At 43.3% G+C, this 25,856-nt stretch overlaps 1 protein-coding gene across 6 annotated transcripts in view; it reads right to left on the reverse strand.

The window, feature by feature from the left end:
- Positions 1-341: 341 nt before the first annotated feature.
- Positions 342-25,856, reverse strand: part of LOC110522637 (choline/ethanolamine transporter flvcr2b) — a 51,747-nt gene continuing 26,232 nt past the window's right edge. The window contains exons 5-11 of one of the 6 annotated variants that reach the window (XM_090233261.1): positions 24,107-24,210; positions 20,730-20,840; positions 14,572-14,677; positions 9,647-9,758; positions 7,303-7,358; positions 3,444-3,608; positions 342-2,653 (exon numbers count right to left, since the gene is read on the reverse strand). In XM_090233261.1, the coding sequence (XP_090089387.1) occupies positions 3,504-3,608; positions 7,303-7,358; positions 9,647-9,758; positions 14,572-14,677; positions 20,730-20,840; positions 24,107-24,210 (594 nt within the window). In that variant the 3' untranslated portion in view covers positions 342-2,653; positions 3,444-3,503. The remainder of the gene's footprint in view (positions 2,654-3,443; positions 3,609-7,302; positions 7,359-9,646; positions 9,759-14,571; positions 14,678-20,729; positions 20,841-24,106; positions 24,211-25,856) is intronic. The other 5 variants (XM_090233260.1, XM_090233262.1, XM_090233263.1 and 2 more) reach the window with 5 other exon arrangements.

Below are 25,856 nucleotides of genomic sequence, written 5' to 3' on the forward strand. Positions count from 1 at the left end.
ATCACAGAATTACAATGTCGCCACCTAGTGTTCATGAGGTACATATGCGGTCTGTAAAGGGCCTGTCTGGCAGCAGGCTTGTTACTCCTGCAGGGTGTGATGATAAAGACGTATCTTACAGATTCAACATTGAAGGCTCTCAAATACTTTAGGAAACCAATCTTTATGACAACATAAAGGGTCAGACATGTCACATCTACTCAACAGGTAAATAAATACTGCATGTTTACTCAACAACAACTGTTATAAACAACTATAAATCAGTTATTTGTGTTACTTTTATAGTAACAGATGTTAAAAAAACTGAACACTACTATTCATTAAGTTAACAATAATGCACCTTAGAAAAATAATTATTTTATTATGTCGAGATATATATATAAATGTATATTTTTACAAGCAATCAGCATTTGTAAAAACATTTCTCCAAGGAGAGATTCACTTTTTTTTATTAAAGACTAAGAACAGAAAAAACAAAAAGCTCAATGGATACATCTTGAAAAGTGTTCCATGTCTTTAGGATAGTTTTAGTAATACGTCAATGCAACGGAAACCTTGAAAAGAGAAAAATATATACTTTATGTCGCTAAAAAAACACATAGGTACCAGTCAGAAGGTTGGAAACACCTACTCATTCAAGGGTTTTTTCTTTATTTTTACTATTTTCTACATTGTAGAATAATAGAAAACATCAAAACTAAGAAATAACACATATGGAATCATGTAGTAACCAAAAAATGTTTTAAAAATTGTTAAAATCTAAATATATTTTAAATCTGAGATTCTTCAAAGTAGCCACCCTTTGCCTTGATGACAGCTTTGCACACTCTTGGCATTCTCTCAACCAGCTTTGAGGTAGTCACCTGGAATGCATTTCAATTAACAGGTGTGAATTTTTAAAAGTTAATATGTGGAATTTCTTTCCTTCTTAATGCATTTGAACCAATCAGTTATATTATGACAAGGAAGGGGTGGTATACAGAAGACAGCCCTATTTGGTAAAATACCAAATCCATATTATGTCAAGAACAGCTGAAATAAGCAAAGAGAAACGACAGTCCATTCCTTTGAAGGCAAGTCAATACGGAATTATTTTACAATGTTGACAGTTTCAAGTGCAGTTGGAAAAACCATCAAGCACTATGATAAACTGGCTCTCATGAGGACCGCCACAGGAAAGGGAGACCCAGAGTTACCTCTGATGCAAAGGATAAGTGTTCATTAGAGTTACTAGCCTCAGAAATTGCAGCCCAAATAAATGCTTTAGAGTTTAAGAGACATCTCACCATCAACTGTTCAGAGGACACTGCAGCAATTCGACCATGAAGGCCTGATTCATGCAAAGAAACCACAACTAAAGGACACCAATAAGACGAGGAGACTTGCTTGGGCCAAGAAACACGAGCAACGGCCATTAGACCGGTGGAAATCTGTCTTTTGGTCTGATTTTTGGTTCCAACCGCCATGTCTTTGTGAGACGCAGAGAAGGTGAACGGATGATCTCCGCATGTGTATTTCCCACTGTGAAGCATGGAGGAGGTGGTGTTATGGCGTGACGGTGCTTTGCTGGTGACACTGTCAGTGATATATTTAAAATTAAAAAGGCACACTTAATCAGAATGGCTGCCACAGCATCCTGCCGCGATACATAATTACATCTGGTCTGAACTTTGTGGGACTATCATTTGTTTTTCAACAGGACAATGATCCAAAACACACCGCCACCCTGTGTAAGCGCTATTTGAGAGTGATGGAGTGCTGCATCAGATGACCTGGCCTCCACAAATCACCCGACAGCAATCCAATTGAGGTGGTTTGGATGAGTCGGACTGCAGAGTGAAGGAATTGCTGTAAACAAGTGCTCAGCATGTGGGAACTCCTTCAAGACTGTTGAAAAAGCATTCCTCATGAAGCTGGTTGAGAGAATGCCAAGAGTGTGCAAAGCAGTCATCAAGGCAAAGCGTGGCTGCTTTGAAGAATCTCAAATATATTTAGATTTGTTTAACACTTCTTTGGGCACTACATAATTCCATGTGTGTTATTTCTTCGTTTTGATGTCTTCACTATTATTCTACAATGTAGAAAATAGTAAAAATGAAGAAAAACCCTCTTGAATGTCCAAACGTTTGCACTGCATTTCAACTCTGACATTATGACCAAAAATCCAAATGTAATCCATTTTAAATGCAGGCTGTAACGCAACAAAATGTGGACAAAGGGGTCTGAATACTTTAAGCCAAGCCACTGTGTGTGTGTGCGTACATACATAACATACACACATTTCTCTATAAATAATAAAGAAATGGTATTTGTACAGTTAGGCTGTGTGGAAGACTTAGGCTGCGTTTCCACAGGCAGCCCAATTGATTTGTTTCTCACTAATTGGTCTTTTGACCAATCATGTCAGATCTTTTTCAGAGCTGATCTGATTGGTCAAAAGACCAATTAGTGAAAAAAAGATGGGCTGCCAGTGTTAAAGGGAAGTGGTCATAAACTGGTGATTTACTGTGTGTGTGTGTGTGTGTGTGTGTGTGTGTGTGTGTGTGTGTGTGTGTGTGTGTGTGTGTGTCCATCAGCTCATCCGTCTCTAAAACCTGGTTTCGTCGAGGACTGCGGGGGCAGAGATGTTCCCATCCTCTGGGTCTGACGGGACCTGTCAATCAAAAACAAATCCACCAATCACAGTCCAACTAAAGACTATTCTGATTAAGGTTGCAAAATTCTAATAACTTTCCCAGAATCCCCAGGTTTTCCAGAGATCTCAGCTGTAGGATTCTCTGCTTATTTATTCCCTTCTGATTCCTAGGCATCTTTACAACCAGGATTTCTGGAAATCTGGGAATTTGGAGAAGTTAACAAAATTGTAAAAAATCCTGATGCAAAACAGTATTAGTCTGAAATACAAGTAGACCAACTGTTTGAGTATCCATAGCAACAACAGATAACTAAAAGAACAAAAAACATAACACGCTACATAAATACATACATATATACAGGTACTAGGCACAACACAAGGTTAAAAGGTTATCCCATACATCTTATTCAACATACTGTAGGTGAAAAGAACTCGTGTCTAATCATGTAATCTGGAGCGTGGAGAGGTTTAGAGGGAAGTGAAAATGGAACAGCGGGATTGAGATGAGGGGTTGAGGGTTACGTTTTTAAATTTCCCCCAAAAAAACTTCCTAGCACTTAGATCATCAAAAGTCCATTTTATTTTTAGCCAATGGGAGAGAAAAAAATGAAAGATGATTTTTTTGTTTGCACTACAAAGCTTCCAGGAAGTTCTTGGTTAAAAGCGAAAGGTGTACAGGAGAGTGAATCCTAACTTAAAACTTGGTCATGCACTGATGTCGAATGGGAAAAGCAGAAAGTTAGGATTCACTCCTAAGAGAAGAATGACAGGGAAGCGTGTGGTGATTATTGGTTGGCTGTGCCCCTACCTTGGCCCGTCTGATGTTCGAGCTAAGAGTGTAGGGGTTATAGGGTATATGGGTTAGTGATCAAGCCTGAAGAGAAGCAGAAGAGCAGTCTGGCTTGTTGATTAGAGCCGTGGCCCCGTAGTCCTGCTGCTGACCAGAGAGCTCTCCATCCGCCTGGAACAGAGTCTGTTTTTTAAAATTCACATCAGGGGTTAATGGAAGTACTATCATGTTATCATCGCTGTCGGGAAGAAAACTTTGCATCGCCCCCCCCAAAAAAAATTTTACTTCTCAGGGGGAAAAAAAACAAAACAATAATGACAATAACAAGCATCCATGTACGCCGTTACTTGACACTTCGATGTCATAACACGTTAACGACACGATCATAATCATGACATAACAGCTGACATAACAGCTGACATAACCCCTGTCATAACCATGACATAACAGCTGCCATAACCCTGTCATAACCCCTGTCATAATCCTGACATAACAGCTGACATAATCATGACATAACCCCTGTCATAACCCCTGTCATAACCCCTGTCATAACCCCTGTCATAACCCCTGTCAGGACCCATATATTTATAGTTGTTCTGACATATATTGTGTTATTTTAAGGCTGCTTACATATTTGGTATTTTATTAGGATCCTCATTAGCTGTTGCAAAAGCAACAGGGCTTCCAACACGACACATTATAATACAGAATGACATTGTTGATTTAAATCAAATCATTTGTTTCCTGCCAAGAAGTTTCCTTAGTCATGTTTTTGTTTATCATATTTGAAATACAACTGTAGAAAACACACTGAAGCATTATGACCATCTTGTGTCACTTTATTTGGACTAAATAAATAACCTTTATTTTACTAGGCAAGGCAGTTAAGAACAAATTCTTATTTTCAATGACGGCCTAGGAACAGTGGGTTAACTGCCTGTTCAGGGGCAGAACGACAGATGTGTACCTTGTCAGCTCGGGGATTTGAACTTGCAACCTTTTGGTTACTAGTCCAACGCTCTAACCACTAGGCTTACCCTGCCGCCCCTTGACACTGTCAAGAAGCATTATAACCATATAAGCCAGATTGGCCTATCACGTACATGTCCTTATATGAGTCAAAGAGAATGTCTTGTCCTGCTCCTGCATTCATCCCAGACATCAGCAACAGAGCATTGGGATAGATGCATGTCTGACATCAATGTGTGCTCAATAATGATCATTTAGTATGGTCAATTTCAGAAAATGTTATGTAACATAAACATGCTGTTGAAGAGTAGACTATGGTGTAATGGAAGGTTCTGCCTTGTGTGGAAGGTTCTGCCTTGTGTGGAAGGTTCTGCCTTGTGTGGAAGGTTCTGCCTTGTGTGGAAGGTTCTGCCTTGTGTGGAAGGTTCTGCCTTGTGTGGAAGGTTTTGTGGGTTTTGAAACTTTTTTCGGTGTCATAACCAGCCATAAAATAAAGCAATATACATTCTGAAAGCATTCAGGCCCCTTCTCTTTTTCTACATTTTGTTACAGCCTTATTCTAAAATTGATAACTTTCTTTTTTTCCCCCTCATTAATCTACACACAATACCAATTAACGACAAAGCGAAAAACAGAAATAACTTAAATTACATAAGTATTCAGAATCTGTGCTGAGATTTGAAATTGAGCTCAGGTACATCCTGTTTCCATTGATCATCCTTGATGTTTCTACAACTTGTGGTCATTTCAATTGATGGAACATGATTTGGAAAGGCACACACCTGTCTATATAAGGTCCCACAGTTGGCAGTGCATATCAGAGCAATAATCAAGCCATGAGGTTTAAGGAATTGTCCGTAGAGCTCCGAGACAAGGTTGTGTCGAGGCACAGATCTGGGGAAGGGTACCAAAACATTTCTGCAGCATTGAAGGTCCCCAAGAACACAGTGGCCTCCATCATTCTTAAATGGAAGAAGTTTGGAACCGCCAAGACTCTTCCTAGAGCTGGTCACCAGGCCAAACTGAGGAATCAGGAGAGAAGGGCTTTGGTCAGGGAGGTGACCAAGAACCCAATGGTCACTGACAGAGCCCCAGAGTTCCTCTGTGGAGATGGGTCAACCATCTCTGCAGCGCTCCACCAATCAGGCCTTTATGGTATAATGGCCAGACAGAAGCCACTCCTCAGTAAAAAGTCACATGACAGCCCATTTGGAATTTGCCAAACGGCACTTAAAATGACTCTCAGACCATGAGAAATAAGATTCTCTGGTCTGATGAAACCAAGATTTGGTCTGAATGCCACACGTCACATCTGGAGGAAACCAGGCACCATTCCTACAGTGAAACATGGGTGGCAGCATCATGCATGGAGACTACTCAGGATCGATTGAAAAATGAACAGAGCAAAGTAGAGAGAGATCTTTGATGAAAACCTGCTCCAGAGCTCTCAGGACCTCAGACTGGGGCGACAGTTCACCTTCCAACAGGACAACAATGCCAAGCACACAGCCAAGGCAACGCAGGAGTGGCTTCGGGACAAGTCTCTGAATGTCCTTGAGTGGCCCAGCCAGAGCCCGCACTTGAACCCAATCAACATCTCTGGAGAGACCTGAAAATAGCTGTGCAGCGACGCTCCTCATCCAACCTGACAGATCTTGAGAGGATCTGCAGAGAAGAAATGGGAGAAACTCCCCAAATACCAAATACAGGTGTGCCAAGCTTGTAGCGTCATACCTAAGAAGACTTGAGGCTGCAATCGCTGCTGTAAATGTGATATTTCCATTTTTGTAAAGAAAATTCTGCAAACCTGTTATTGCTTTGTCATTATGGGTAAATTGATTAAAAAAATATAACTATTTCATCAATTTTAGAATAACGATTTAAAGTAACAAAATGTGGAAAAAGTCAAGGGGTCTGAATACTTTTGGAATGAACTGTGTCACAATAGGTTTAAATATATGTCATGACAGTGTTACGACATGTTACGACAGTTAGGTCAGCTGTTATAACCGTGTTATAACGTTTTGTCAAGTGTTACCAAAACAAACATACATTAACAAAACTTCAGAAGTTATTTTGAATTGAGGGGAGTTACTGCTCTCAATAAATGGAAAATGGAGTTACTAAGTTGTCTGAGAGCGACCTGATCTGATCAGGTTGTCCTATTGAGGTCAAAACATCTATCAAAGTGGTCAAATTTGACGACTTCTGACTTACTGGAAAAAACGTGTCCGATAGAGATAGTAAGGGGTTATAAACAGACACACAGAGAGAACACATTAGACAGACAGAGGAAACATTACACACAGAGAGAGAGAGAACACATTAGACAGACAGACAGAGAGAGAGAGAGAGAGAGAGAACATTAGACAGACACACAGAGAGAACATTAGACAGACACACAGAGAGAACATTAGACAGACACACAGAGAGAACATTAGACAGACACACAGAGAGAACATTAGACAGACACACAGAGAGAACATTAGACAGACACACAGAGAGAACATTAGACAGACACACAGAGAGAACATTAGACAGACACACAGAGAGAACATTAAACAGACACACAGAGAGAACATTAAACAGACAGACACACAGAGAGAACATTAAACAGACAGACACACAGAGAGAACATTAAACAGACAGACACACAGAGAGAACATTAAACAGACAGACACACAGAGAGAACATTAAACAGACAGACACACAGAGAACATTAAACAGACAGACACACAGAGAACATTAAACAGACAGACATGCAACTCAGCATGAGACAAGTAATTCTAGGAGCAACAGCAAAATACTGTAAGGTGACTTTCGGAGCAGACTGCACCAGACATGCATAGCTACACAGAAACGGATTTAACACACACACTTCCCCCCTCAGCCAGCCCCCCACACTTACAGCTGCCTTGGCTAACTGGTTGGCCTTCTGTCTCTGCAGGTCTGACTTGATGAAGCCTGGAGAGAGAAAAACATTTCTTAAAAAGCGGACATGCATGTTTAGGGTTTACGTAAGACTAGTGAGGTGTGTGCCAGCCATTTTGATGCCTGCAACACATGACCTTTCAGCAGATCCCTCTATTCAATTCCATGATCAGGTTTTTTACGGTTCAGGTCAGTGGTGTCCAATTAAGACCCAGACAACCAGGTGAGTGTGGGAGTTCCTAACTAAATCAATTAAGACCCAGACAACCAGGTGAGTGTGGGAGTTCCTAACTAAATCAATTAAGACCCAGACAACCAGGTGAGTGTGGGAGTTCCTAACTAAATCAATTAAGACCCAGACAACCAGGTGAGGGTGGGAGTTCCTAACTGAATCAATTAAGACCCAGACAACCAGGTGAGGGTGGGAGTTCCTAACTAAATCAATTAAGACCCAGACAACCAGGTGAGGGTGGGAGCTCCTAACTAAATCAATTAAGACCTAGACAACCAGGTGAGTGTGGGAGTTCCTAACTAAATCAATTAAGACCCAGACAACCAGGTGAGTGTGGGAGTTCCTAACTAAATCAATTAAGACCCAGACAACCAGGTGAGGGTGGGAGTTCCTAACTAAATCAATTAAGACCCAGACAACCAGGTGAGGGTGGGAGTTCCTAACTAAATCAATTAAGACCCAGACAACCAGGTGAGTGTGGGAGTTCCTAACTAAATCAATTAAGACCCAGACAACCAGGTGAGGGTGGGAGTTCCTACCTAAATCAATTAAGACCCAGACAACCAGGTGAGGGTGGGAGTTCCTACCTAAATCAATTAAGACCCAGACAACCAGGTGAGTGTGGGAGTTCCTAACTAAATCAATTAAGACCCAGACAACCAGGTGAGGGTGGGAGTTCCTAACTAAATCAATTAAGACCCAGACAACCAGGTGAGGGTGGGAGTTCCTACCTAAATCAATTAAGACCCAGACAACCAGGTGAGGGTGGGAGTTCCTAACTAAATCAATTAAGACCTAGACAACCAGGTGAGGGTGGGAGTTCCTAACCAATCTGTGGAGTGAAAACCCGCAGACTCCGCTCTCGAGGAGAGGAGTTTGATAAGTGGATCAGGTAAATACATCATTTGTTTCACTGTGTTGCTTGTCAAATAGCATGAAAGAATGTTCCCTATAGCAAAGACAGTAAGGTACAGCTTCCACTAGAGGGCACTCAATACAAAAAAAAATTACACCATACTACGACGCGCACAATACATAAATCCTTCAATGAAAAAGCTGGAAAGACTAATTCATAACAGAGGTTTATAACTTTGTTAATATTACAACATGACCTAGTTCATTATCTATACTATGGCTCAGATTGTAAATAATTGGTGATCATGAGTTGCCGATGTTTAATTTAACTATAGTTTACCATAAATACTGCCCATGCAGTAACGCTCTGTTGCTGACCCTTAACCCTTCTAGTCATACAATAAATCATTAACATAAATGAACTTGGGACTTTAGCCCTGGCCAACAACAACCAGTATGTACTTTCAAGAGGAGTTTAGGGCTCATTGATTTATTACTTCAATTGATTTATAGTTCTCCCCTAAATACTGCCCCTCTGGACTGATCTTTAACCCTTCACATCGTTAACATAATCATCTAGCGCAGTGTTTCTCAAACTGCGTCCTGGGGCCCCCACTGGGTACACGTTTTGGTTTTTGCCCCAGCACTACACATCCGATTCAAATAAAATAAACTAATGGTCATTCTTTGATCATTTGAAAATCAGCTGTGTAGTTTAAGGTTAAAACATTTTTTTTTTTTAAATGTGCATCCCTTGGTGTCCAGAGGACCAAGTTTAGGGTCTATTGTCATGTTGGTGAACTTGGACTTCAGCCCTGATGTTCTCCAGTAGTCAGTATGGATGTATTTAAGGAATTACACAGCAGCTCTCTGGAGTTAACCCTTCAAGGGCCAATCAGTAGCCTCACTTTCCTCTCATGTGGGTGAATGTGGACTTGAACTACAGTAGCCAATGGCACCCTATTCCCTATGTAGTGCACTACTTTAGACCAGAGCCCTACGGCACCCTATTCCCTATGTAGTGCACTACTTTAGACCAGAGCCCTATGGCACCCTATTCCCTACATAGTGCACTACTATAGACCAGAGCCCTATTCCCTATGTAGTGCACTACTTTAGACCAGAGCCCTATGGCACCCTATTCCCTACATAGTGCACTACTATAGACCAGAGCCCTATTCCCTATGTAGTGCACTACTTTAGACCACCACCATCATCAGAAAAAGGTCTTTACCTGTGAGGACCGATCCAATGAAGAGGAAGACGCAGAGGAAGATGTTTCCTGCCAGCGTCCCGTAGTTATCTATGATCTTCCCCTGGCAGATAGTGAACATGATACCAAACACCTGTGCGTGTATATATAGAGAGAGAGAGCGAGACAGAAAGTGAATTATCAATTATCTTTCCTTGACAGATAGTGAACATGATACCAAACACCTGTCGGGGGAAGTGGCCCTCTACACCAGTAGATCCCAAACTGTGGAGCGCACCAAATGTAACACTGCTCTACTTAAACTGTTTAACAGTGTTGGGTATAGGCTATTGGCAAATTTGACCCAAACAATTATCGTGGCATGTGTCAACAGCAACCTGGGGGGAAATATTCAGCACCATCATGAACAGCAGATCACTGCATGTTCTGAGTGAACACAACATCCTGAGCAAAAGTCCAATTGTATACCAAATTATCAAACCATAATTACTTCTTACACACCATAATTGATAAAACACAAATTCTCGTGCTTTGTAGACTTCCAAAAAGGTTATGATTAAATTTGACATGAACTCTTTTTACTGAAATTAAATTTAAAAAGTGGTGTGGGAGGAAAAACATATAATCTAATCAATGTACACTAATAACAAATGCAGTCAACATGATGAACATAAGATTTATTTTCCCAAGGGTGAGGAGTAAAACAGCGGGAACAAATTCAGCTCAAGTCTATTTAATATAAATGAAATGGCAAGAAGACGCTTGAGCAATCAACAGCGCCCGATCTGACTCTTAACGACACACCCGCTTCCTGTAGTCAGATGACCTGGTGCTGCTGTCCCACACAAAAGACGGTTACAACAACCATTAGATCATCTGCTAATAGTTCTGTCAGACCTGGACCCGGACGGTCAAATCTCAACGAGACAAACATTCTGACGTTCCAGAACAAGGTCCAGATATCAGGGAAACTGATATAGAACACACGTACGCATAACGGGACAAAACCTGTGGCGCCACCGGGAGCGTCAACCTAGCGGCGCCACCGGGATCGTCAACCTAGCGGCGCCACCGGGAGCGTCAACCTAGCGGCGCCACCGGGAGCGTCAACCTAGCGGCGCCACCGGGAACGTCAACCTAGCGGCGCCACCGGGAGCGTCAACCTAGCGGCGCCACAGGGAGCGTCAACCTAGCGGCGCCACCGGGAGCGTCAACCTAGCGGCGCCACCGGGAGCGTCAACCTAGCGGCGCCACCGGGAACGTCAACCTAGCGGCGCCACCGGGAACGTCAACCTAGCGGCGCCACCGGGAACGTCAACCTAGCGGCGCCACCGGGAACGTCAACCTAGCGGCGCCACCGGGAACGTCAACCTAGCGGCGCCACCGGGAACGTCAACCTGCGGCGCCACCGGGAACGTCAACCTGCGGCGCCACCGGGAACGTCAACCTGCAGCGCCACAGGGAGCGTCAACCTAGCCGTGAATGAACTGAAAGACAAAGCAAGCAGGGCTTTCTATGCCATTAAACAAAATGTATTAAACTAGATGCACAAATTAGGATCTGGCTCATAATATTCTAAATCAATAATAGCACCAATAGCACTATATGGCAGTGAAGTGTGGGGTCCACTATACGGCAGTGAAGTGTGGGGTCCACTATACGGCAGTGAAGTGTGGGGTCCACTATACGGCAGTGAAGTGTGGGGTCCACTATACGAAGCAAGAATGACAAACGGGACAAATGAAACCCTGCAAGAGCTTCCTCGGAGGACAGAAAACAAATCCAAACAAACGTATGCAGAGTAGAATGACAATTCCCTTAATATCCAAAAAAAGAGCCACCAAATTGTATAATCTTTAAACTACTGACCCCCACTCCTACCATTGAAACTAAGTCCTCAAATGTCAAGAGGCGACCATAGAGAAGAGTCATCTGGTTCTGAGGCTTAGTTCACTAACCGCTACCAATCCAACAAAGCCACAGGACAGCACTCAAATATCACCTATTAGAAAGACACCACAAAAAAAAATTAAGTAACCTTCAATGCTATTAGTCTCTAAACAGACAGTACCTGGTGGCAGACTATCTGACCACCATGACTGATAGAAAACAGAGAAACAATGACAAAATGTACAGACTCATTGAGCACAGCCTGGCCATAGAAACTGTTCGTCACAGACAGATCTGACAACCCAGAGAGGACAACCTGGCCATAGAAACCGTCACAGAAAGATCTAACAACCCAGAGGACAGCCTGGCCATAGAAACCATCCGTTACAGACAGATCTAACAACCCAGAGAGGACAACCTGGCCATAGAAACCGTCACAGACAGATCTAACAACCCAGAGGACAGCCTGGCCATAGAAACCATCCGTTACAGACAGATCTAACAACCCAGAGAGGACAACCTGGCCATAGAAACCGTCACAGACAGATCTAACAACCCAGAGGACAACCTGGCCATAGAAACCGTCACAGAAAGATCTAACAACCCAGAGAGGACAGCCTGGCCATAGAAACCGTCCGTTACAGACAGATCTAACAACCCAGAGAGGACAACCTGGCCATAGAAACCGTCACAGAAAGATCTAACAACCCAGAGAGGACAGCCTGGCCATAGAAACCGTCCGTTGCAGACAGATCTAACAACCCAGAGAGGACAACCTGGCCATAGAAACCGTCCGTTGCAGACAGATCTAACAACCCAGAGAGGACAGCCTGGCCATAGAAACCGTCCATCACAGACAGATCTAACAACCCAGAGAGGACAACCTGGCCATAGAAACCATCCGTTACAGACAGATCTAACCCTCAGAGAGGTCCTGACAGAGATGTACTTTCTCCTACAATGACAGAACGATGCAGACTTACAGGCAATTTGCTTTGCTAAAATGTTCAACTACAAAAATGTTGAAACTAAAAACAGAAAAGGAAAAAAAAATATGTATTTGGAGAAAAACACCTTTGTGCAAAATATGTAGCTTCCCGCCACACCCGTAGGGACAGCCAGTGGAACAACCAACCAGGCCAATGCTACCCTGTCCATTTCGTCATTGTCCTCATTCATGTCTTACTGTAGGGTCCTGTTAAATTGTTACTACTCACTTAGTATTATTTTTCTTACTATTATCATCCATCCGTCATCATTGATTTGATACATGTCTATAAGTAAACGCTTTGGCAATGTGGTAACACTATCCATGCCAATAAAGCCTTTCGAATTTGAATTGAAAGGAGGTACAGAGAGCGAGAGCGAGCGCGCACGAGACAGAGAGCGAGCGCGCACGAGACAGAGAGCGAGAGCGAGCGCGCACGAGACAGAGAGCGAGACAGAGAGCGAGAAAGCGACAGAGCGAGAGAAAGCGACAGAGCGAGGGACCGAAAGAGATAAGTTTCGGAATTCAGAGCAGCAGGAAAGATCGTGATTAAATTTGTTTAATAATATAATATTTGTCTAATATTGAGTTAATACAAACTCAATAGGAACTACCCGAACCAAGCTCGCCATCTTTATTTGGGGGATTCGTGTGTATCGTTTTGTATTGTTTGGTATTACTGCACTGTTGGAGCCAAAAGGAAACATACGCATTTCCCTGCACCTCTGATAGCATCTGCAAAATATGTTTAAAAGTGACCGATAAAATTTGATGTCAAAGTGCTTTATAGGCAGATGCATATCAGATCCAGGGGATGAGCTCTATTACTGACAGACTAATTCAGATTCAATAGCAGCCTCGGAGGCTGATGTCAGGATGCTGCCTTGTATGCCGTTTCATATAGAAAGGCTCCTTGCAGACAGCCTATAAAAAAGGCCTCACTCTTACATATCAGCCTCTGAGGCAGTTATTGAATCTGATCAAGCCTGTCAGGAATGGAGTTCACCCAACTCTGTAAATATCATCCATAAAACTTGAAGTGTCCCTTACACAGTTATACACAAGCTAACAACCAGCATAGATAACAAGATGACCCAGCTAGCTAGCTTGTCCATGTAAAGTGACACGATATAGTCATAATGCTTCATGACGGTGTCATAGCGTCACACACACACACACAGGGGCAAAAAACGTATTTAGTCAGCCACCAATTGTGCAAGTTCTCCCACTTAAAAAGATGAGATGCCTGTAATTTTCATCATAGGTACACTTCAACTATGACAGACAAAATGAGAAAAGAAAAAAAAAAAAATCAGCATCATGCATTGGGGATGTCTTTCAGCAGCAGGGACTGGGAGACTATTCAGGCTAGAGGAAAAGAGGAACAGAGCAAAATACAGAGATCCTTGATGAAAACCTTCTCCAGAGCGCTCAGACTGGGGCGAAGGGTCACCTTCCAACAGGACCACGACCCTAAGCACACAGCCAAGACAACGCAAGAGTGGCTTCGGGACAAGTCTCAACGTCCTTGAGTGGCCCAACTAGAGCCCGAACTTGAACCCGATCAAACATCTCTGGAGAGACCTGAAAATAGCTGTGCAGCGACGCTCCTCATCCAACCTGGCAGAGCTTGAGAGGATCTGCAGAGAACAAATGGGAGAAACTCCCCAAATCCAGGTGTGCCAAGCTTGTAGTGTCACACCCAAGAAGACTGGAGGCTGTAATCGCTGCCAAAAGGTGCTTCAACAACGTACTGAGTAAAAGGGTGTGAATACGCTGGTATTTCAGTTTTTTTTAAATATAAATTAGCGAACATTTAAAAAAATGAAAACATGTGCTTTGTCATTATGGGGTATTGTTTGTAGATTGGTGAAGAAGAAAAAATGCAATTTAATCCATTTTAAAATAAGACTAAAGTAACAAAATAAGGAAAAAGTCGAGGTCTGAATATTTTCAGAATGCACTGTATTTCCATGGATACCAAACACTTTGATCTGCCCACTGTCTGCAGCAGCTGTGTGTGTGTGTGTGTGTGTGTGTGTGTGTGTGTGTGTGTGTGTGTGTTCACCTGTGCAGAGCAGTTGAGCAGGCCTGAAGAGGTTCCTTCACACTCGGGGTAGGTCAGCTCCACTCCAAACTCAAAGCCCAGGGGCAGGTAGCCTGTCATGAAGAACCTACACACACACACACACACACACACCCCTTATAATAAAGCGCTATATAGACAGATGTAAATATTATAACACTTATTAGAGCTTTATGTACAGTACCAGTCAAAAGTTTGGACACACCTACTCATTCAAGGGTTTTTCTTAATTTGTACTATTTTCTACATTGTAGAATAATAGTGAAGACATCAACGCCATGAAATAACACATATGGAATCATGTAACCAAAAAAAAAAAAAAAAAGTGTTAAGCAAATCCAAATTTATTAAGTTTACTGGGTCTGAAGTTCAAATGTATGCAGATGATACAGTGATATATGTGCATGCAAAGAGCAAACAACAAGCTGCACAAGAACTCACTACTGTAATGGTCCAGGTTACACAGTGACTCACTACTGTAATGGTCCAGGTTACATAGTGACTCACTACTGTAATGGTCCAGGTTACATAGTGACTCACTACTGTAATGGTCCAGGTTACATAGTGACTCACTACTGTAATGGTCCAGGTTACAAAGTGGCTCAAGTGACTCGTGTTTGCATCTCAATGTGAAAAAAAACAGTTTGCATGTTCTTCACAAAGAGGGCAACAGATGCTACTGAGCCATATGTCTGTGTCAGGGGAGAAGCTCCAGGTGGTACCTGATTTTAAGTACCATGGCATTATAATTGATTCCAACCTCTCTTTTAAAAAGGTGAAAAAGGTAATTCAGATAACCAAATTCAACCTAGCTAATTTCCGATTTATTCGAAATTGTTTGACTACAGAGGTAGCAAAACAGTACTTCAAATCTATGATATTCCCCCACTTAACATACTGCTTGACTAGTTGGGCCCAAGCTTGCTGTACAAAATTAAAACCTATTCAGTCTGTCTACAAACAGGCTCTCAAAGTGCTTGATAGGAGGCCCAATAGCCATCATCACTGTTACATCCTCAGAAAGCATGAGCTCTTGAGTTGGGAAAATCTTGTGCAATACACATGTCTTGTATTCAAGATCCTAAATGGCCTGGCTCCCCCTCCACTCAGTATTTTTGTTAAACAGAGAACCCAAACATATGACAGCAGATCCACAAGGTCTGCCATGAGAGGTGACTGTATAGTTCCCTTAAAGATAAGCACCTTTAGTAAATCCGCTTTCTCTGAGAGCTTCCCATGTCTGGAATACACTGCCAGACACGCATAACTGCACCACATATCACACTTTCACAAAATGCATAAAGACATGGCTAAAGGTCAGTCAGATTTGTGATCATGGTCCCTAGCTGTGTATTTCCGCTTTCCATGTCTGTAGCTTGTGAGGTGTGGAAACACTTATGAATTTTGTCTTGCTGCTTTTTGTTCTGTGTTACTCTGTCGGTGTCTTGTTTGTCCCATGTTGCTCTGTGTGTGCTCACTACTCAATTATTGTCTATATTGTAATTGTTTTTAATATCCTGCCCAGGGACTGCGGTTGAAAATTAGCCGGCTGGCTAAAACCGGCACTTACTGAAACGTTGATTAATGTGCACACTGTCCCTCTAAAAATAAAATAAACTCAAAATATATTTTATATTTGAGATTCTTCAAAGTAGCCACCCTTTGCCTTGATGACAGCTTTGCACACTCTTGGCATTCTCTCAACCAGATTCACCTGGAAGGCTTTTCCAACAGTCTTGAAGGAGTTCCCACATATGCTGAGCACTTGAGGCTGCTTTTCCTTCACGTCACCGTCCAACTCATCCCAAACTATCTGAATTGGGCTGAGGTAGGGTGGTGATTGTGGAGGGCAGGTCATCTGATGCAGCACTCAATCACTCTCCTTCTTGGTCAAATAGCCCTTACGAACCTGGATGTGTGTTTTGGGTCATCCTACTAAGCGCAAACCAGATGGGATGGAGTATCGCTGTAGAATGCTGTGGTAGCCATGCTGGTCAAGTGTCCCTTGAGTTCTAAATAAATCACAGACCGTGTCACCAGCAAAGCACCCCCACACCACCTCCACAGTGGGAACCACCTTCACAGTGGGAACCACACATGCCGAGACCATCCGGTCACCTACTCTGCATCCCACTAAGACACGGCAGTTGGAAGAAAATAAACAAATCTCCAATTTGTACTCCAGACCAAAAGGAAAGTTTTCCACTTGCCCATTGCTTGTGTTTCTTGGTCCAAGCAAGTCTCTTCTCTTCCTTTAGTTGTGGTTTCTTTGCAGAAATTCGACCATGAAGGCCCGATTCACGCAGTCTCCTCTGAACAGTTTCTGCTGATGCGTCTTACTTTTTTTTTTTTTTTTTACCCCTTTTTCTCCCCAATTTCGTGGTATCCAATTGTTGTAGTAGCTACTATCTTGTCTCATTGCTACAACTCCCGTACGGGCTCGGGAGAGACGAAGGCTGAATGTCATGCGTCCTCCGATACACAACCCAACCAGCCGTACTGCTTCTTAACACAGCGCTCATCCAACCTGAAAGCCAGCCGCACCAATGTGTCGGAGGAAACACCACGCACCTGGCAACCTTGGCTAGCACGCACTGCGCCCGGCCTGCCACAGGAGTCGCTGGTGCGCGATGAGACAAGGAGATCCCTACCGACCAATCCCTCCCTAACCCGGATGACGCTAGGCCAATTGTGCGTCGCCCCACGGACCTCCCGGTCGCGGCCGGTTACGACAGAGCCTGGGCGCGAACCCAGGGACTGATGGCACAGCTGGCGCTGCAGTACAGCGCCCTTAACCACTGCGCCACCCGGGAGGCCCGATGCGTCTGTTACAATCCGAGGTGCAGCAGAGGTAACTCTGGGTCTTCCTTTCCTGTGGCGGTCCTCATGAGAGACAGTTTCATCATAGCGTTTGATGGTTTTTGCGACTGCTCTGAAAGAAACGTTCAAAGTTCTTGAAATGTTGATGATTTTTTAAACTGCACTGCAAAGTTCATGAAATTTTCCAGATTAAGACATGAAAGTCAGTCAAAGTAATGGACTGTCATTTAATTTAGCTTATTTGAGCTGTTCTTGCTTTAATATGGACTTGGTCATTCACCAAATAGGGCCATCTTCTGTATACCAACCCTACCTTGTCACATCACAACTGATTGGCTCAAACACATTGAGAAGGACGAGATTACACAAATTAACTTTTGACAAGGCACAACTGTTAATTGAAATGCATTCCAGGTGACTACCTCATGAAGCTGGTTGAGAGAATGCCAAGAGTGTGCAAAGCTGTCAAGGCAACGGGTGGCTACTTTAAAGAATCTCAAATATGATTTGTTTAACACTATTGGTTACTACGTAATTCCATAGTTTTGATGTCTTTACTATTACTCTACAATGTAGAAAATAAAGGTTTGACTGATAATTTATGTATACACAGAGATCCTATTTTTTGGTATTTAGAATTAATATTTTCCTGACCAAGATGTCAGATGTTTCAGTCCTGTTGCTAGGATGCTAATGTCCACTCTTGTGTTCTATTTCATTCAGTGGTTGTCACACAGATTCAACAAGGAGACACGTCACAAAAATGCAATAGAACAGGACATAATGACTGGGGAACACCTCAATCATTATCAGAATAGCCTGGGTTGACAAGACAGCTTTAGGACTTAATACTTTCTACTCTGTCGCAAGTCACTGTACATTCATAGCTAAATAACATAATGACAAGTCTTGCCCCTCTCCTGCATAATTTATAGAACAGGGGTTGCATCTTAGGTGTTGAGAGGGAGAGAGCAAGAGAGAGGGGGGAGGCCAGAGAGCGAGAAATAGAGGGGGGTTAAGAGATTTTATATTTATTCAGGGGAACCCATTGAGACCAGGGGTTAAAGGGAGCCTAGTGGTTAGAGCGTTGGGCCATGTCTTTCAGCTAGTTCGAATCCCCGAGCTGACAAGGTAAAAATCTGTTGTTCTGCCCATGAACAAGGCAGTTAACCCACTGTTCCTAGGCCGTAGTTGTAAATAAGAATTTGTTCTTAACTGACCTGCCTAGTTTAAAAAATAACAAGAAATTACATTTTAATAATGGTACCCTGAGAACAATACAAAGTCAACATGATCAATACAATTTCTTTTTACTAAAAATGACAGAATCAACACTACAGCTTCAAACACCACAAATACAATTATTTGCAATCAATCCAAAGAGTTGAAATTCTCATTAAAAATGAATTCAACATTAAAGTCCTAAACTGCCCTACATGCACCCGAGAGTCAAGGAGTTGTAGGCTATTCCAAAAATGTGTTGCACTAAAACTGAAGTTGGATTTACCTAGATGGTTAGATACTCATGGAACCTCCAGAGTTAACCATCCCGGTGAACGGTTTTGGCGTCTCATTTAAAAAAATAAAAAATAACAGCGAAGTGAGGTAGGTCAGAATCTTGTGTAGTAGAGTTTCGTAAACAAAGAGTGAGTAATGAAGTGATCTACGGGACTTTAAGTGAGGACCAGCCAACCTTCTGATACAAGATGCAGTGATGCGTATTGAAACGGTCACCTGGGATAAAGTGAAGGGCGCTACGGTAGACGACATCCAATGGTTTAAGAGTAGTGGCTGTTGCATTCTGGTAAACGGTGTCACCATAGTCAAGAACTGGCTGGAGGGTCGACTGTACAATCTGCCTCCTGCTGTTTAGGGAGAAGTATGATCCGTTTCTATAAAATAAGCCTACTTTAAAATCTCAGCTTATTAACTAGTTCATTCGTTATGTTTTTAAAAAGTCAAATTATTGGCAATCCAAAAGTCCAGATATGTATAGGTGGGAACCTGCTCAATGAAAGAAACATCCAATACATAAATGTGTAAGCCATCTGAAATATTTCTAAAAAAACAAAATGGGAAAAAGAGTTAAGGACGTTCTGCAAGGCGACAAAATCTAATTGCGGCAACAAATGGCCTGGTCAGCCATAGGGGCAATAGCATACAGAACAGTCATCTGGCGGCAGGGTAGCCTCAGTGGTTAGAGTGTAGAGGCGGCAGGGTAGCCTAGTGGTTAGAGTGTAGAGGCGGCAGGGTAGCCTAGTGGTTAGAGTGTAGAGGCGGCAGGGCAGCCTAGTGGTTAGAGTGTAGAGGCGGCAGGGCAGCCTAGTGGTTAGAGTGGAGGGGCGGCAGGGCAGCCTAGTGGTTAGAGTGTAGAGGGCGCAGGGTAGCCTAGTGGTTAGAGTGGAGGGGCGGCAGGGTAGCCTAGTGGTTAGAGTGGAGGGGCGGCAGGGTAGCCTAGTGGTTAGAGCGTTGGACTAGTAACCGGAAGGTTGCAAGTTAAAACCCCCCAGCTGACAAGGTAAAAATCTGTCCTTCTGCCCCTGAACAGGCAGTTAACCCACTGTTCCTAGGCAGTCATTGAAAATAAGAATTTGTTCTTAACTGACTTGCCTAGTTAAATAAATTTACAAAAATATTTAAAAAATCTGCATACAGTTGAATGTTGCAGGATTTTGCAGATAGACCAACATTATTATATAAATAGTAAAAAGGACAGGTCCCAAAATCAACCCCTTTACCTTTAGTAAGAGGCAACTTCACACCATCAGAAAGCACAAATTGTGTCCTGTCTGAGAGACAGTAAGACATCCATTTCTCAAACATCTGAAGGAAGTAGAATCAGTTCATCTAGCCTTAGCCCAAGCTAAGTTTCCATTAACTCTTTCAGACAATTCATATCCTTTACCCTTAATATTTTAAAATGGGGCTTATCTACAACAGAGTTAAACAGAAAGGTAAAACATTTAAGGGCCTTATCCGAATCAGAGGGACACAACCTCCCAATTATACAACCACAGGTCACACGAAATGTTGTTCATTGAAAGTCCTGAAATGTCTCTTTGCAATAATTATTGGACACGATTTCAGTAGCTTAGTATCTCTAATGCAGGCAATGGGACAACGGTCACTGAACTCGTTAGCCAAGAGTCCATCGACTGTGTACTTATGGAGGAGGGGGGGTTTGTTAGAATGATATGCAAAAAGTGTAGATTTCTCATGGTGTTTTAAGTTGGGGCAGCTTGGTTTAGTTATCAGTCGAGTTAAATTTAGCTCAATACAAATATATATTTTAGTCTATCTGAGACCGACAGATGTCTTACCCCAGGGCTCCAGCAGTGAGGAAGACTACCCAGAGATGACCCAGACTGAGGGTGAAGGCGTAGACCAACATCCCTACGAAGGACATGAGGTAGACCGTCAGGGTTGTCTGTCTGAAAGACACAATCAATTAATCAAAATCAGTCATGGTCTGGGAAACACAGAGCCATTACACACAATTCACAGAATACACTGATATCCTAGAGACAAATCAAATCCATGCTGACTTTTTTTATTTCACCTTTATTTAACCAGGTAGGCTAGTTGAGAACAAGTTGTCATTTACAACTGTGACCTGACCAAGATAAAGCAAAGCAGTTCGACACAAACAACAGAGTTACACCTGGAATAAACAAGCATACAGTCAATAATACAGTAGAAAAAAAATAAAGTATAAATACAGTGTGTGCAAATGGCATGAGGTGGTAAGGCAATAAATAGGCCATAGTAGCAAAGTAATTACAATTTAGCAGATTAACACTGGAGTGGTGGATGAGCAGATGTGATGTGCAGGTAGAAATACTGGTGTGCAAAAGAGCAGAAAGGTAAATAAAAACAATATGGGGATGAGGTAGGTAGATTGGGTGGGCTATTTACAGATGGGCTATGTACAGCTGCAGCGATCGGTTAGCTGCTCAGACATATCCTAGAGACAAATCCAATACACAGCGATGTGATCCAAATCAACACATGAGAGTTGTGGATTAATACCAGTTCAACTACGTAGTAATCCTGGCATGTCAGTTACAGAGTCGCGATGAACAACTGAATAAAATAGATCCCGTTAGCTCCATGCATTCTATTTCCATCTGCAACGTCCAGAGAGAGAGTTTCACTTCCCTGAATATACCCACGGCGGTGTGGACAGAACACGGGTCGTCTCATATACCCACGGCGGTGTGGACAGAACACGGCGGTGTGGACAGAGCACGGGTTGTCTAATATACCCACGGCGGTGTGGACAGAACACGGCGGTGTGGACAGAACACGGCGGTGTGGACAGAACACGGGTCGTCTAATATACCCACGGCGGTGTGGACAGAACACGGGTCATCTAATATACCCACGGCGGTGTGGACAGAACACGGCGGTGTGGACAGAACACGGGTCGTCTAATATACCCACGGTGGTGTGGACAGAACACGGGTCATCTAATATACCCACGGTGGTGTGGACAGAACACGGCGGTGTGGACAGAACACGGCGGTGTGGACAGAACACGGGTCGTCTAATATACCCACGGTGGTGTGGACAGAACACGGGTTGTCTAATATACCCACGGCGGTGTGGACAGAACACGGCGGTGTGGACAGAACACGGCGGTGTGGACAGAACACGGCGGTGTGGACAGAACACGGGTCGTCTAATATACCCACGGCGGTGTGGACAGAACACGGGTCGTCTAATATACCCACGGCGGTGTGGACAGAACACGGCGGTGTGGACAGAACACGGGTCGTCTAATATACCCATGGTGGTGTGGACAGAACACGGGTCGTCTAATATACCCACGGTGGTGTGGACAGAACACGGCGGTGTGGACAGAACACGGGTCGTCTAATATACCCACGGTGGTGTGGACAGAACACGGCGGTGTGGACAGAACACGGGTCGTCTAATATACCCACGGTGGTGTGGACAGAACACGGCGGTGTGGACAGAACACGGGTCGTCTAATATACCCACGGCGGTGTGGACAGAACACGGCGGTGTGGACAGAACACGGGTCGTCAAATATACCCACGGCAGGCAGGCAGGCAGATAGATTTTAATTTTAAAGTCGCATTCTCAGCCGGCCACGGAGCTAAACGGGAATTACGGAGCCCTCGACACAGATCCCTGCAGTGTACAGAAAACTCATCAACTCTTACAGCCAGAATACAGGTGACACGGACATCTGTACTGTAGTAGAAACTATTACTGCACCTTGTGTTCTCATATCTCGTACGTCTGTAACTACGTACTCATCTCTCACGGTTCTTCCTCTTCTTCTGCAGGTATCCTTTACAGCACCAGTGTGGAATCCACCACTTCACTTACTATATCATCACTATACTGGGCAAAGGTCCTCACGCATCACTGTCTAAGAACGGGCAAAGACTTGTAACTATTGCTGGTTATTATGAAAATGACCAGCTTTGAGGAGACTTGAATAGTACACGTCACGTCCTTACATTGTACAGTGACAACACGCGTTTCATGGTAAACATTCTTCCTGAACTAGCGACCATGTGCGGAATGGGTTCACAGGAGTAGCAAGGGACTGGACGACAAAACTCAAAATCACATTTTATTTGTCACATGCAACAGGTGAGATGCTTACTTACACTCCCTTAACGAAACAAAGCAATCCCTTAACGAAACAAAGCAATCCAATCATACAATCCCTTAACGAAACAAAGCAATCCAATCATACACTCCCTTAACAAAACAAAGCAATCCAATCATACACTCCCTTAACAAAACAAAGCAATCCAATCATACACTCCCTTAACGAAACAAAGCAATCCAATCATACACTCCCTTAACGAAACAAAGCAATCCAATCATACAATCCCTTAACAAAACAAAGCACGTTTAAGTGTTTAGTTTATTTAGTAAAAATGTTACTTAAGTAAAAAAATAAGACCTTGGACCCCTGAGGGGGTTCTCTGAACTCATGGCCAGTGACCCCATTGAATCAGAGGTTAGGGGTTTCAGAGAGATAAACAGGCTGCACCTGGACAAACAGAGCTGGGGCCCTGTCCAGTCCCAAGCACACAGCAGGAAACAGAGGAACAAACATCACCATGAAAGAACATGAAACTACGCCAGCCAAGAAGAATACAAAAATCTAACAATACAAACCAACATCCTACACAGTCAAGGAGACAGTCTGACAATACAAACCAACATCCTACACAGTCAAGGAGACAGTCTGACAATACAAACCAACATCCTACACAGTCAAGGAGACAGAAGTCTTCACACAGCCAGCCTACATCCTACACAGTCCAGGAGCCAGTCTGACAATACAAACCAACATCCTACACAGTCCAGGAGACAGAAGTCTTCACACAGCCAGCCAACCAACATGAAAGGATAAAACACGAACAGTACAAGAACTAGAGACAAAAGCGTCTCACACAAGTCATTGGTGGAAAAAAGATGCAGTGAGTTTCTTTCCCAGTGGGCAACACTAGCTGTGATGACATCATAACCGGCTTCTTTCACTGGATTGGCTCAAAGCAACTCGACCAACTTCCTGTACCTTCATCCCACCTTCATCCCACCTTCATCCCACCTTCATCCCACCTTCATCCCACCTTCATCCTGAATGATTTTGATGTGTTGTGACCCATGTAAAATTATAATTTAAAATAACCTGGACTTGACTTACTTGTATGTTTTGGTTCTGTCCAACCAGATGCCACAGATCAGTGATCCCACCATGCCAGCGATAATGATGGTGAGACCTATCCTCCCTGCATTCAACTCTTCACCCTGCGGGTCAGGACAGACAGGACAGACCAGGGTTAGTGTGTGTGTGTGTGTTGGCTCTGGTCAAAAGTAGTGCACGATATAAGGAATAGGGTGCCATAGGGCTCTGGTCTAAAGTAATGCACTATATAAGGAATAGGGTGCCATAGGGCTCTGGTCTAAAGTAATGCACTATATAAGGAATAGGGTGCCATAGGGCTCTGGTCTAAAGTAATGCACTATATAAGGAATAGGGTGCCATAGGGCTCTGGTCTAAAGTAATGCACTATATAAGGAATAGGGTGCCATAGGGCTCTGGTCTAAAGTAATGCACTATATAAGGAATAGGGTGCCATAGGGCTCTGGTCTAAAGTAATGCACTATATAAGGAATAGGGTGCCATAGGGCTCTGGTCTAAAGTAATGCACTATATAAGGAATAGGGTGCCATAGGGCTCTGGTCTAAAGTAGTGCACGATATAAGGAATAGGGTGCCATAGGGCTCTGGTCTAAAGTAATGCACTATATAAGGAATAGGGTGCCATAGGGCTCTGGTCTAAAGTAATGCACTATATAAGGAATAGGGTGCCATAGGGCTCTGGTCTAAAGTAATGCACTATATAAGGAATAGGGTGCCATAGGGCTCTGGTCTAAAGTAATGCACTATATAAGGAATAGGGTGCCATAGGGCTCTGGTCTAAAGTAATGCACTATATAAGGAATAGGGTGCCATAGGGCTCTGGTCTAAAGTAATGCACTATATAAGGAATAGGGTGCCATAGGGCTCTGGTCTAAAGTAATGCACTATATAAGGAATAGGGTGCCATAGGGCTCTGGTCTAAAGTAGTGCACTATATAAGGAATAGGGTGCCATAGGGCTCTGGTCTAAAGTAATGCACTATATAAGGAATAGGGTGCCATAGGGCTCTGGTCTAAAGTAATGCACTATATAAGGAATAGGGTGCCATAGGGCTCTGGTCTAAAGTAATGCACTATATAAGGAATAGGGTGCCATAGGGCTCTGGTCTAAAGTAATGCACTATATAAGGAATAGGGTACCATAGGGCTCTGGTCTAAAGTAGTGCACTATATAAGGAATAGGGTGCCATAGGGCTCTGGTCTAAATAAATGCACTATATAAGGAATAGGGTGCCATAGGGCTCTGGTCTAAAGTAGTGCACTATATAAGGAATAGGGTGCCATAGGGCTCTGGTCTAAAGTAATGCACGATATAAGGAATAGGGTGCCATAGGGCTCTGGTCTAAAGTAGTGCACTATATAAGGAATAGGGTGCCATAGGGCTCTGGTCTAAAGTAATGCACGATATAAGGAATAGGGTGCCATAGGGCTCTGGTCTAAAGTAGTGCACTATATAAGGAATAGGGTGCCATAGGGCTCTGGTCTAAAGTAATGCACTATATAAGGAATAGGGTGCCATAGGGCTCTGGTCTAAAGTAATGCACTATATAAGGAATAGGGTGCCATAGGGCTCTGGTCTAAAGTAGTGCACTATATAAGGAATAGGGTGCCATAGGGCTCTGGTCTAAAGTAATGCACGATATAAGGAATAGGGTGCCATAGGGCTCTGGTCTAAAGTAGTGCACTATATAAGGAATAGGGTGCCATAGGGCTCTGGTCTAAAGTAATGCACGATATAAGGAATAGGGTGCC

The sequence above is a fragment of the Oncorhynchus mykiss genome, chromosome 4 (genome assembly GCF_057628025.1).
Source record: "Oncorhynchus mykiss isolate SJ-2025 chromosome 4, ASM5762802v1, whole genome shotgun sequence".
In the NCBI taxonomy this organism is placed as follows: Eukaryota; Metazoa; Chordata; class Actinopteri; order Salmoniformes; family Salmonidae; genus Oncorhynchus; species Oncorhynchus mykiss.